Source organism: Aspergillus sydowii (genome assembly GCF_001890705.1).
Source record: "Aspergillus sydowii CBS 593.65 unplaced genomic scaffold ASPSYscaffold_9, whole genome shotgun sequence".
NCBI lineage: Eukaryota > Fungi > Ascomycota > Eurotiomycetes > Eurotiales > Aspergillaceae > Aspergillus > Aspergillus sydowii.
Genome location: NW_024467867.1, coordinates 633,091 through 645,162, shown reverse-complemented (window position 1 = coordinate 645,162; position 12,072 = coordinate 633,091). Strand labels below are relative to the sequence as shown.

At 49.7% G+C, this 12,072-nt stretch overlaps 5 protein-coding genes across 5 annotated transcripts; 3 read left to right on the top strand and 2 right to left on the bottom strand.

The window, feature by feature from the left end:
* Positions 1 to 103: 103 nt before the first annotated feature.
* Positions 104 to 1,139, top strand: ASPSYDRAFT_59814 (NAD(P)-dependent oxidoreductase; the record flags this gene model as incomplete). The annotated part of the gene is made up of 2 exons (XM_040849757.1): positions 104 to 310; positions 366 to 1,139. The coding sequence occupies 2 exons, from the start codon at positions 104 to 106 to the stop codon at positions 1,137 to 1,139; spliced, it is 981 nt and encodes a 326-aa protein (XP_040700332.1).
* A 176-nt stretch (positions 1,140 to 1,315) lies between these two features.
* ASPSYDRAFT_182233 (uncharacterized protein) lies at positions 1,316 to 1,874 on the bottom strand. Its single transcript, XM_040843510.1, has 2 exons — positions 1,644 to 1,874; positions 1,316 to 1,583 (listed from the first exon to the last, which is right to left on the bottom strand). The coding sequence occupies exons 1-2, from the start codon at positions 1,858 to 1,860 to the stop codon at positions 1,372 to 1,374; spliced, it is 429 nt and encodes a 142-aa protein (XP_040700331.1). The 5' UTR covers positions 1,861 to 1,874; the 3' UTR covers positions 1,316 to 1,371.
* Positions 1,875 to 3,003: 1,129 nt separating this feature from the next.
* Positions 3,004 to 4,383, top strand: ASPSYDRAFT_91783 (alpha/beta hydrolase; the record flags this gene model as incomplete). The annotated part of the gene is made up of 1 exon (XM_040852548.1): positions 3,004 to 4,383. The coding sequence occupies one exon, from the start codon at positions 3,004 to 3,006 to the stop codon at positions 4,381 to 4,383; it is 1,380 nt and encodes a 459-aa protein (XP_040700330.1).
* Positions 4,384 to 5,357: 974 nt separating this feature from the next.
* On the top strand, positions 5,358 to 8,962 carry ASPSYDRAFT_134412 (ankyrin repeat domain-containing protein; the record flags this gene model as incomplete). Its single annotated transcript, XM_040840678.1, has 4 exons — positions 5,358 to 6,045; positions 6,096 to 6,120; positions 6,168 to 6,737; positions 6,823 to 8,962. Exons 1-4 carry the CDS (start codon positions 5,370 to 5,372, stop codon positions 8,960 to 8,962), a joined length of 3,411 nt encoding a protein of 1,136 aa, XP_040700329.1. The 5' UTR covers positions 5,358 to 5,369.
* A 468-nt stretch (positions 8,963 to 9,430) lies between these two features.
* Positions 9,431 to 10,602, bottom strand: ASPSYDRAFT_47814 (alpha/beta hydrolase). The gene has a single exon (XM_040847513.1). It carries the CDS (start codon positions 10,541 to 10,543, stop codon positions 9,533 to 9,535), a length of 1,011 nt encoding a protein of 336 aa, XP_040700328.1. The 5' UTR covers positions 10,544 to 10,602; the 3' UTR covers positions 9,431 to 9,532.
* Positions 10,603 to 12,072: the final 1,470 nt, after the last annotated feature.

Here is a 12,072-nt window from a genome sequence, read left to right as displayed (position 1 = left end):
GTGAAGGAGATATGCGTCAGCTCCGCATGAGATTCCGATAAAATAAGATATAATCTCTCTCTCACACCAGAGAAAGTATTAGCTTAATAGAGCTACTGGAAACATGACTGAACCCAACTTCAGCAAGGTAGGCTTCATTGGCCTTGGTGCCATGGGAAAGCACATGGTCGAACATCTCGCCAACAAACTTCCTGACGAGAGCCGTATCTTTATATACGATGTTTCAAGCGCCCCAATCGATGAGCTAGCCAGCAGGTATCCAAGCAAGGTGATCCCCAGCACATCGTCAAAAGACGTTGCAGAGAACGCGGTATGTCCAATACACCTTTAGACAAGTCACCCACGCTCATAACCCTCACCAACAGACCATCATCCTCTCCATGGTCCCCGAAGGCAAACACGTCGAAGCCGTATACCTCAACCGCGAAACCGGCATCGCAGCCGCGGAATCCCTCCAAAACAAGCTCCTCATCGACTGCTCAACAATCGACATCGCCACAAGCCTCCGCGTCAAAGACCACATAACAACCAACCACCCAGTGACAACCTCCTTCTACGACGCCCCAGTCAGCGGCGGAACCCTAGGCGCCAAAGCCGGCACCATCGCGTTCTTCCTAGGCTGCACGAAAACAGACTCAAACCTCCCATCCATAACCCAACTGCTACGTCTCATGGGTTCCAAGATCATCCCCTGCGGCGGGTCAACATCCGGTCTTGCAGCGAAACTATGTAATAATTACCTCTCGGGCCTAATTGCAATCGCAAGCTCCGAAGCCCTGAATATGGGGATCCGCGCTGGTCTTGACCCGCGCGTGCTCAGCGATGTTATTTCGGCCGGTACCGCGGCGAATGCAATCTGTGCAGACTATAATCCCTGTCCTGGGGTTGTGGAGAAGGCGCCCTCGAGTAAGGGGTATGAGGGCGGGTTCAAGGTGCAGTTGATGAAGAAGGACTTTGGACTGGCGGTGGAGTTGGCGAGGCGCGTTGGTGCGAAGCTTGTGCTTGGGGAGACGGGGTTGGAGACTTATTCTGCTGCGGCGGAGGACCCGGAGTGTAGGGATCGGGACTCGAGGGTTGTGTATAGGTTTCTTGGTGGGGATGAGGAGTGGAGGGGGAGGTTTGGAGATAGTCTGCGTTAGTATCATATAAGAGAGAGAGTCAAACCATTATCGTCATATTGGGCATTTTATATGTGTAGAAAGGTATTGTTCGCAGGTCACAATCAACGTTGTATAAGAGTAGCTAGGCCCATATGGAACGGAGATGGTACCCTGTTATAAATTATCTTGTGTCCAACTACAAGAGAATCGATATTCCTGGAAGTTATACGATGTAGGACTAACTCGTACTCAATTCTAGTTACAATAACAATCACGACCGTTTATACTCGCCCTTCTCAATCATCTCCAAGATAGTCTTCTCCGTGATCTTCATCGCCTCCACCCCAGCCGGCACACCACAGTAGATAGTCGCCTGCAGCACGGCCTCACTGATCTCCTTCTCCGTCAACCCGTTATTAATTGCGCCTCTCGTATGAACCGCCAACTCCGGCCACGATTTCAATGCAATCAGCATGCCGATATCTATATCATTGACCGAAATTAGCAAGCCTAGTCCCCGAGTTGGTTGCTTCGTGTACGCACTGAGAAGACTCCTCTGCTTCCTCTCCAGACCCGGTCTCGTCCAGATATGCCCCCAGCACCACTCAGTCACGAGCTCCTGGCCCGGGAGTGCGAACTCGCTGGATCCGTTCTTCAGTGCTCGATCGACGTATTCGTCTCCAACCACTGCGCGGCGGACTTGCAGGCCTTCGGTGAAGAGGGCTTCGTGCAGGGGCTTGAGTTCTTCTTTATTTGCCATGATTGTAAATAGATGTATCTCGCGTCGATACTAAGAATGAAGGGAAAAATTATGAGAGTGGTTCAGGTTGTTAAGTTGCTGCGGGGCTGTCTATAAGTTGTCTCGATGGGCTTCCCCAAGATAACCCCAATATCTCCAATTCGGTTCCCCAACACCCCCTCCTGGCTGTGCATGCATGGACTATCTATTGGATGTCATAACAAAGCACATTAATAGCCTTCTTCGATTTACATAACCGAGGTACTTATCGGATGATCACGCAGTACCAGTTCATGTTATTCCGATACTTAAGCAGGATATTCCGAGAAAGAGGATCTACGGCCCCAAATCTACACGGCGCTAAATCTACAACTATATACTGGGGCCACCTAATACAAGGAGCAACGGTTACATTCACAATCATGGATGATTGTTTCATGGAGTCTTGTATCTGGCTTCCAATATGTAAGTGGTATTGACATTTGAGACTGGATCAAAGGCCAGCGCAGGGAAAGGACGGCTGCTACTTTACAGGCTAAACAATACCTGGCCCTGTAACTGTTTTGGCTGCAGTCTTGTAGTAATCAAACTGAATGCCAGTGAATATCGGAGACCCGCGTATCGACTGTGTATCCTCAGATCTGTGTGATGATGGTGTACTTGACCCCTGCTACTGTCAGAAATTATCGTACTGCCATATGTAGTTGACATATTATGTGGTTTTCTGCCTGATATTAAGCTTTCTTTGTGTGGCATATACTTGATGCCGGCATTCCTATTAATCTCAGGTATCCTTATCTTCTGCATTCTATTTATATATATATATATATATTCTTTTTTTTTTAGTAGTGAACAAGGGTCTGGCCACACTTCGTGACAGTATACGTGAAGTAACCGAGTGCAGCCACTCACATTCTCGCCTGATTGGCCAGGAGCTTTGATAGAGTCTGTCTTTGTTTAGACAAACCCTACTTGTGGACCTGCACTATGAACGTGTATTCCCGCGAAGATTTTCCTGCGCAGAGTATTTTGTCTGGCCTCAGTCCTCACAAATCTGGGATACGTGAGTAAAATCTCTTCGCTTGCTCCCCCTCCTTCCCTCCTTTCAGCTTCCTCGCCTCGTCCCCGTCCCCGCTCCCACTTCGAGCATTCTCAGTTGTTATCATGGTTGGAATACTGGTACTTCTGAAGCTGGCACTCTTTGCAGCTACTGCAAGAGTCGTCGACTTCCCTCCTACATGTGACGATAGTTGCAGAGCGAGCTACAAGCAGACCCTGCCCCTCGACTCTGGCCTGTGGGAGAATCCCGACATCTCCAGCCACCCCCTCTATTCCACCCCCGAGAACCTTGACGACTATTCTGTTGGCTCTGTCATAAAGTGGCAAGACGAGCTTGCCAGCACTGCTTCTGAATCGTTCTGGGTCCCCTCCGGCCTGTCTCTCTCTCGCTTCTCCTATGTCAGCCAGGACGTCAACGGCACTTTGCTTCCAGCCACCGCATACGTCCTCACTCCCTACCATAACTCCCGGGGCAACGATACTACTTTCCCTGTCGTCGTCTGGGCACACGGCACCGCTGGCTACACATCGCAGTGCGCGCCCTCTAACGACAAACGGCTTCAGTACCACTGGCAGGCTCCCTTCGCACTCGCCCAGCAGGGCTACGTTGTCATCGCCCCCGACTATGCCGGCCTGGGCACCACCATCCCGAACGGCTTCATGTACAATGCTGGAATAGCCCACGCCAACGACGTCAGCCTCGCAGTCAAAGCAGCACGTGCCCATCTCCATAATCAACTCTCCAACGAGTGGGTTGTCGTCGGCCACAGCGAAGGAGGCCTCACAGCCTGGAGGACCGCACAGCGCGAAGCCGACCAAAAGCGGGCAGTTGGCGGATTCATCGGCGCTGTCGCCATCTCCCCGGCCATGGAAGTCATGTCGTTAGTCCCTTGGGTTATTGAAAAGGCTAACGGCGGACCCTTTCAAGAGGTCTTCATCCCGTATATGCTTCGATCTATTGCCCGTCTGTTTCCATCCTTCGACCTCGCCAAATATGCCACCAAGAAGTTGATTGATATTTCCGAACTCACGACAAACGGATATCTGAACGTCGCCATCCCGCTTCTCTGGAATATGACCCTGGCTGATATGTACCTCAACGACGCCAATTTCACGTCTGCCCCTGAGGTGCACCAGTGGGAGCAACAGTATCATGGCAACGGCTCCCATGAACTCGGTGGTCCACTTCTCGTCCTCCACGGCGGGAAAGACTTCATTCTCCCTCACATGCACATCGAGAAGATATTCGACGAGCAGTGCGATGCTTTTCCCAAGTCCGCTGCTCAATATCAGCTTCTTCCTGGCCTTGACCACGACGGCGTAATTCAAGCCTCCCACAGTGTTTATTTCCCATGGATTGCAGATCGGTTTAACGGGAAGAAAATGAACTCTGGGTGTAATAAGGGTCGAATTCACCCCGCTACTCAGCGGTTTTCCACCGTCGAGCAGGTCTGGATGTCTGGTTGGCAGCTTTATGTTGAGTGAGACTTGCATTCGTTAATGGACTGTGCGGTCTGCAAATTTGTATGGGGTTAAAGTCTGGGAACCATAGACGATTATTCAAAAGCAATGCTTAGATGTTTTCGTTGAGATTATACCACATTTTCCTGCCTAAATGGTACTTACCGGCATATCCCTATCCTCCTCCCACCTTTAATCCTGATTAGCCAGTAACCTCACCTTTACAGGAAATCCCACTCAGCAATCGGCTAGAATGCGGCTTAGTGATGTACTTTATTCTCTCCAATCCGTCACATCTTCCCATCCGCTGGTACGCAGAAAAGCTCAGGATTTGGCTGCAAAAATGAGTCTAGGTGCAAAAAAACCATACCCATCAGAACGGTAGATGCCTTCGCGCTCTGCGGCCTATATAGCCTCGAAGCTATATGTCAGGCCACATTTGCTATGGACATGTCGGCCGAGTCTGGTACTAATAACAAAACAAAGCTTCTGATGAAGGCCATGGAAAATAGTGCTGAGTCTCCCTGCTGATGACATGCTCTCTCTCAGGAACAACAGTTACATCAACGCCGTGGTCAAATATGCATTCCGCATCTACCCTATCATTACCTCCACTGCGCTATAAAAGCAATTTTCCAGAGAAAGCCAGTACATACAACCACAGAATGTGCAAAACACGGCTTTCGATCTGCTCAGCTACACTTAGGCTATACTTGTCAATATAATGAAAAGTAAAATAAGCCCTGGATATAATACTACTTCTAAGTGTAATAGATACTAAATAAAACTATATATAGATTTTTAAGTATTAAATTTACTATATCAAGAGATCTTTATATAATTAAGAATATATATGATTTAAGAGCTTTAATTCAGCGGTGTTATTATATAACTAGTTAACTAGTTGTCAATCGGGCGCCAGATGATTAAGCACGTAGCCGGAGGGCAGTGAATGAGGGGCATCATGCTGACTTCGAATATGCGCATGGCCTTCCATTGTTCTCGACATCATGGCTGATCCCCTTTCCATCACATCTTTGATCCTCAATATTGGCAGCATCATACCCTGTCTAATAACATACGCGAGAGGTGTTCGTGATGCGGGCTCCGACATCCGAAGATTGACCGAGGAGCTTTTTGCCCTCAAGGGGATACTCGAGCATTTGAACGCGCAATTTGAAGCACCACCTTCGAGTCTAAAGCCATCAACACAAGTCGCATCTGACTCGCTCACGACCATCATCCAGAACGCAAATGAGTCCCTTCAGCTTCTCCTTTCAGACATCAAAGAGCCAGCAAATAAATCCATGCGAGTGAAGCAAAAGCTGGGATGGCCGTTCACCCAGGAACAACTCAACACGCACCTCAACCGTATTGAAAGAGTGAAATCCTGCATGATTCTTTTTATTACGAATCAGAACAATGCACTTCAGCGAGATTTGCATGGTGAAATCACAAGCCTCAGAAAATACTTGGAGGAGGATCTGAAGGTACGGAATGACGAAAAAAACATACAACACGAAGAGCTTCTCCGGTGGCTGGCCCCCGTCAGTCCAAGGGCGATCCACCTGCAAGCATCGCAGGCGCGAGCAAGTCACACGGGAAAGTGGTTTGTTGATAATGTTTTCAAGGAGTGGCTAAGGAATGATGACACTCCCCAGGCCATCTCTGTTCTTCTAGGCAAATGTCAGTGCCCCAATCATTATGCAGTACGATCCTCTAACACTGTTTACTAGCTGGTATCGGGAAAACAACTCTTTTGTAAGTCTTCGGGAAGTTTTCATTGCTACTGTGCTAATATTCCCAAGTGCCCATATTGTCGATGTGTTGATTTCCGTCTCTTCAGACGATTCTTCAAATGGCCATCCCTGGATCTTTGCCTACTTCTACTGCACTTTCGACGAGGCTGCCTCTCAAGACCCTGTGAACATTCTCGGGTCACTCCTAGCTCAGGTCTCTGAGTCAATTCCCTCGGCGTTGGACTCGATTTGGCCACTTTACAAAGCCACAACAAGTGCACATAGACGTCCGATTGACATTGGTGCTCTTGAAGATGCAATTGTCCAGCATACATATGGTGGCAAACGAGTCATTCTTCTTATTGATGCAATCAATGAGTGTGTGAATCAAGAGATCATAATAAGGTCTCTTCTTAAAATCTCCAATTCGGTTCCGAGTCTTCGAGTTCTCGTAACTGCAACGGCAGATCTGATTCCCAGACAACATGCCAACATATTCCATATGAGTTCCAGTACGGTCAAGGACGACATCGACGCATATATACGCTTCAGACTGCAGCAAGACAGGACATTCAGGAACCTGAGCACTAGTCTCCAAGATCAGATTTGGGAGACTCTTCTCCAGGGGGCTGATGGATCGTTAGTATCTCGTTACCCCATACTCAGAACTATCTCACAGTACAGCTAACCCTTTTCCCTTTTCATTCTTTATTCGTTTTTGCAGATTTCGCTGGGTCCACCTTTCTTTGGAGACCCTGGGCTCTCTCAGAACCGCAAAACAAATCCGAGAAGCATTGAACACATTACCCGGAACTCTTCGAGAACTGTATACCCAAATTTTGGAGCGAATCCCACACAGTGACTGGGAACTGAGCCGCAACGCCCTCTTTTGGCTCAGCTTCTCAAAACGTTCGCTCACGCTATCCGAGTTAAACGAAGCAGTACTACTTGAGGAGACATGCACTGAACTTGATGACGAGCAGAGGCTGGTTACGCCGCAGATCCTTCTCGAAATCTGTCAAGGGCTCATTAACAAGGACGAGTTTGGAAGAGTAAAGCTATCCCACGCATCTATTAAGGATTTCCTGACGTCCGACTGGATCCGCTCCTCGACCGTGCAATATTTCAGTTTGAATCCAGTGACTGCCGAGGAAACGATAATGCGACTTTGTCTCACCTATCTTTCCCTCGACAATTTCCGACCTGGATACGTAAGCTCCATGGAGTTAATCGTAGCACGCGAAGAGAAGTACCCTTTTCTGGAATACGCGGCTCATTTCTGGGCTATCCATGGCGAATCATGCAGTTTCAATGCTGGCGATCGGAATCATCAACTGGTCCACAATTTGCTTCATTCGAAATATCTACCTCGTCGAGGCAACTTCGGCGTATGGATACAGACACTTATTCCTGAAGCATCTACTTTGTCAATCGAGACAACGCACCCGCTATACTATGCAGCTTCATTTGGCTTGGTTTCGGTTGTCAAAACCATTCTTCCACATGTGCCTATCGCCGAAGTTGATGCTCGAGGTGGCCGTAATGGATCCACGCCTTTGTTCGCAGCATGCTGGCGGGGCAATTATGAAACCGCAGAGCTTCTTCTCCAAGCGGGTGCAAACCCGTATATCGTGGACCCTAGTTCCAGTTTAACCATTTTCTCGCTTCCCAAATCAGCCGAACTTTCCCGTATAGTGGCAAGTTTACCAAAGGGATTGGAGAATGTCGCAATGAATTATGATACAAGAGCCGAAGCAAACATTCTCCATGCTGAAAACTCCGCGCCCTCGACGGCCCACTTTTCGGAAAGTGCGGTCTGGGATACAGATATTGGGGGGGGTCAAGGCATCTATGGCGATATCCACAGTCTTCCCGAAGACTCGGGGCCTGCGAGGGACTTCCTCATTGCTGTCCCCGCGTCAATAGATCCCACCTTGGAAGGGTTTGAAAAGCAAATCCGGCAATCCTACCCGCAGATGGACTCTTATTTGATTCGTCGCTTAGCAAGTTATCAAGTTAGACGGCATAGTAATCTTCTTCATTTTCAGCGGGACCATTCAAGCGCTGTCATGGCCCATTCGTGTCCGTCCAATGACTACTGTTCTTCTCTGAGAGACGTGAGCTCGTCACACCAACATCCTAATGCTCCGGCAGGCTCTTCGCAGAAGATGGATGCCAGTCAAAATTCCGAAGACATTTCCGTTACGGCGGGGACAGATAATACCCCTCTGGCTGAATTTCCACCTGGGGTTCCCCTTCCTCCTGTCTCACTCTTCCCCTCTAAGTTTGAGTGTCCTATCTGCTTTCAGGTCAAGAATTTTCAAAAACAAAACTCCTGGATGAGGCACGTTTTTGATGATTTGGCGCCATACACCTGTACATTTCCGGACTGCTCTCAGCAAAAGTTGTTCAAACGAAAAGCCGACTGGGTACGTCACGAGACGGAAAGACACAGGCGATTAGAGTGGTGGGCCTGCTCGTTCCCTGACTGCAACCATGAGTGCTATCGCAAGGACAGTTTTGTCCAGCATCTCGTTCGTGAGCACAAAATGCCCGAGCCCCGGAGACGTGCCGTCGATTCCACGTCTTCTTCAGCGAGTCATCTAGAGACTCAACGCGAAATAAATATCAATGCCCTGTGGGAAACCGTCGAGCAGTGTCATCATCAGGTTGGTGCCGGATTTCATGAGTCTTGTCGATTCTGTGGAAAGGTATTTGATGTCCCGAAAAAGCTAGCGATCCATGTGGGTAAACACCTGGAGAGCCTAGCCATGCCGATTTTCAGCTTGGTCCAGCAGGTTGGTGCATCGAATGGAACCAGGCCGTATCCATCGGGTATCTCTGGCAGGCAAAATTGCGATTGAAAGCGTTTTCTTTGTATCGGCTATCTGAAGAGAATAGGGGAAGGAAGGCGTGAGTGAATGGCGGGCGAAATTAATGGAGTGGAATCAACCACAAGAGGGGAGATATGGATCTCTCAGTTTATTTGAATTCCTTTTATCCAAGAAGGTCCTCCGTAAGCATGTAACAACAATCCGAAGTTATAACCAGACTTTTCTAGGATGTTTTGATGGATTTGTTAGACGATGCATGCAGCCTGATTAAAGATTCCCGGGAGGCCGGGCTTACCGTACGCAAACAATAGTCAATAAAGCACGTAGGATCGAGGATATGCCGAAATGCAGGGGTCTCTGCGATCCTGCGACTGCACTGTCGGAGAAGTGTTCCTGCACAAGGCTGCATATGAATACTCCAAGGACAGACAGCCTCCTGGTGCAGGCGTCTCATTTGACGGATAACTTGGAAGGAAGACGGCTCGGCTATCGCAGGTTATTGGAACTGACATTATATCAGATTTAAACGCGATGTCCCTATCAATCAACTAATAACACTACTGTACAACAGCTCTATACTATGATGAGACCAGTTCACCCTCAAAGGTTCCTCCGAAAGAAACTGACAAGTTTATCAAAAGGAATAAGTCCCACACGGTCATACAAGTCAACATGACCAGCTCCAGGTACCCAATACAGCTCCTTCGGCTCCGCCGCACGGGCATACGCATCCTCACTGAACTCACGCGAGTGCGCCTGGTCACCCGTAATAAACAACAGCGGCCGCGGCGAGATCGTCTCGATATCATTAAGCGGGTAGAAGTTCATAAACCTCACATTACTCGTTTCGGACCGCGAAGTCGTAAGCTCCGGCGTCGAGCCCTCCGGCGTGAAAGCCCCGCGCGGCGTGCGGTAAAAGTCGAAGAACTCGTGATCCACCGCAGTCGACTCGTTCGTGAGCTGGATCGGCGTGCCGGGCTCATACTGCACCTCGCCTCCCGCGGCCTCGACCCAGCGCTGCCGTGCGGCCGCGGCAAGGACTTCCTTGCGCTGCTGGATGCTCTGCGAATGACGCAGTCCGTTGCGGTTGACCCCGCCCATGTCGTACATGCTGGCGGTGGCGATGGCCTTTATGCGTGGGTCGATCTTTGCTGCGCTGAGGACGAACCCGCCGCTGCCGCAGATGCGTATCGCGCCGATTCGTTCGCGGTGGACGTGGATGTGGCTCTGCTGTGTGCCGAGGTAGTCTACTGCGGCGCTGAAGGCCTCGGCGTAGAGGTCTGGGGATACGGAGTTCATAGGCTCGCCGGAGCTGCTGCCGTAGGAGGGGAGGTCTAGGGAGATGGTGATGAAGCCCTGCTCGGCCAGTTTGGTGGCGTAGAGGTTTGCGCTCTGCTCTTTCACTGCGCCCATGGGGTGACCTACGACGATGGCGGGCGTGTCGGCGCTGTGGTTCAGGGTCTTGTGGACGAAGAGGTTGCCCGCGATAGTCATCTGGTTCTGCGTGGGAAAGGTGATCGAGTGGGTTGTCACGTTGGGACTGCGGTAGAAGTTGTCGGCCCCGTATGACATGTTCTGTGTCGCTGCAGGCGTGGTGTTGAGGATCGCCATCATGCTGATGGTGGAAATCAAGCGGAAAACTCTCATGATGCTGTTCTGGCTGCTGCGTTCTTTTGCACGCGGAGGTTTAAAGAGGTTGAAGATGAATTCATTCTTCTTGGGCAAGCCAGGCTTTTATATCCATGGGAGGTATGTGGTTGTGCGTCAGCCAAGGTACAATCCCCCATTTATAGATAGCTTGCTTATGGTGTACGCGTGGGCACTGCAAGTTGCTGACCTGTGGGACCAACCCTAACTCGACCACCTCAATGACATGCGTGGGTACCTGGTTATCGACAGAGTATGGCTATCTATGCTAGTATATCGCGTACCCACATGCATATCACTGGCGGAACCAATAAGCTCCTACGCCGACCCACAAGGAGTAAGCACCTCGCATTAGCGCCGACCGGATTTCTTCTCCTTGCAGAATATCCAGTGGGACCCCTTTGATGATGCCCCAGCCAGTGCCAGTCCTGAAACGAAGTGCTTCAGCTCCGCTCGCTTACGCCGCCCTTGGCAGAGAGGCACCTAGATCTTGAAGGCTACCGAGTTCCATTGATGACGAATTCCACTGATGATTCCTACCGTACAGATATTTCAATTCTGCTGCCTTGGACTGCAGTTTATTCAGCAGGGAATGACCTCCAAACACAAGACAACAACCACCAGCGAATATCACACACGAGACCACCTATTTCTCCTTGCTAGTAATGGCTTGGATCTCAACTAGCAATCATACCACTGACATAGCCCTGTAGTACCACAACAGCTATATCTTCCATTGATGCATAGACCGCAACCCTGGCGCTTCTCGATCGTGTTGGTGTTTGCAACTGGCTCTGCTGCTGGTGCCGGGGCAGCAAATGCAACGGCAACAATGCTAAGGAGGACGATAGATATCTTCATGTTGGAAATCGGGCTATATGTGCTGCGACCTATTAATAAGCCTTGACATCTATTTTCTCTCGAGAGGGAAGTACCTTAACAGCTTCTGAGCGTAGTTGTTGGAATCTGCTGTCTTTTCAATAGACTCAGCGAGGAGGTGTTGACTTTATATACTTGACGGTACACTACTAAGTACATACGAATGCAATATAATGTAAAACTCCGTGACCTTTCAGGACGGCCCTGACTTATTTAAGTAAGGTCACTCTTTTCCCCTCAGTTGCCAATCTCCCCCTGCTACCAATTTAGCCCCAAGCACAAAAACAGCCAGCCAGCGAGTTGGCAGCTTATACCAGACTGCTTATTTCATCCTTTTCAGAATTGCCTGGCTGTCCAACTAGCATTCCAACCACTGACACAGCCCATTAGCACAGCAGCTATATCTTCCATTGACGCATAGACCGCAACCCTGGCGCTTCTCGACCGCGTCAGCATTTGCATGTGGTGCTGGCTCCGGGGCCGGGGCCGCAAATGCAACGGCGACAATAGTGAGGACGACGAGAGATATCTTCATGTCGTAGATATTTGTAAATTGGATATGTTCTGCGACTCGCTGGTAAACCATGACTCTTTGCTCTCTGGGGGGGAAGTAC

Coding starts and splice junctions, on each gene's coding strand:
- ASPSYDRAFT_182233 (XM_040843510.1), bottom strand. CDS start 1,860: ATGGCAAATAAAGAAGAACTCAAGCCCCTGCACGAAGCCCTCTTCACC. Junction 1,584..1,643: donor GAAGCAGAGGAGTCTTCTCA/GTGCGTACACGA, acceptor TCAATGATATAG/ATATCGGCATGCTGATTGCA.
- ASPSYDRAFT_47814 (XM_040847513.1), bottom strand. CDS start 10,543: ATGGCGATCCTCAACACCACGCCTGCAGCGACACAGAACATGTCATAC.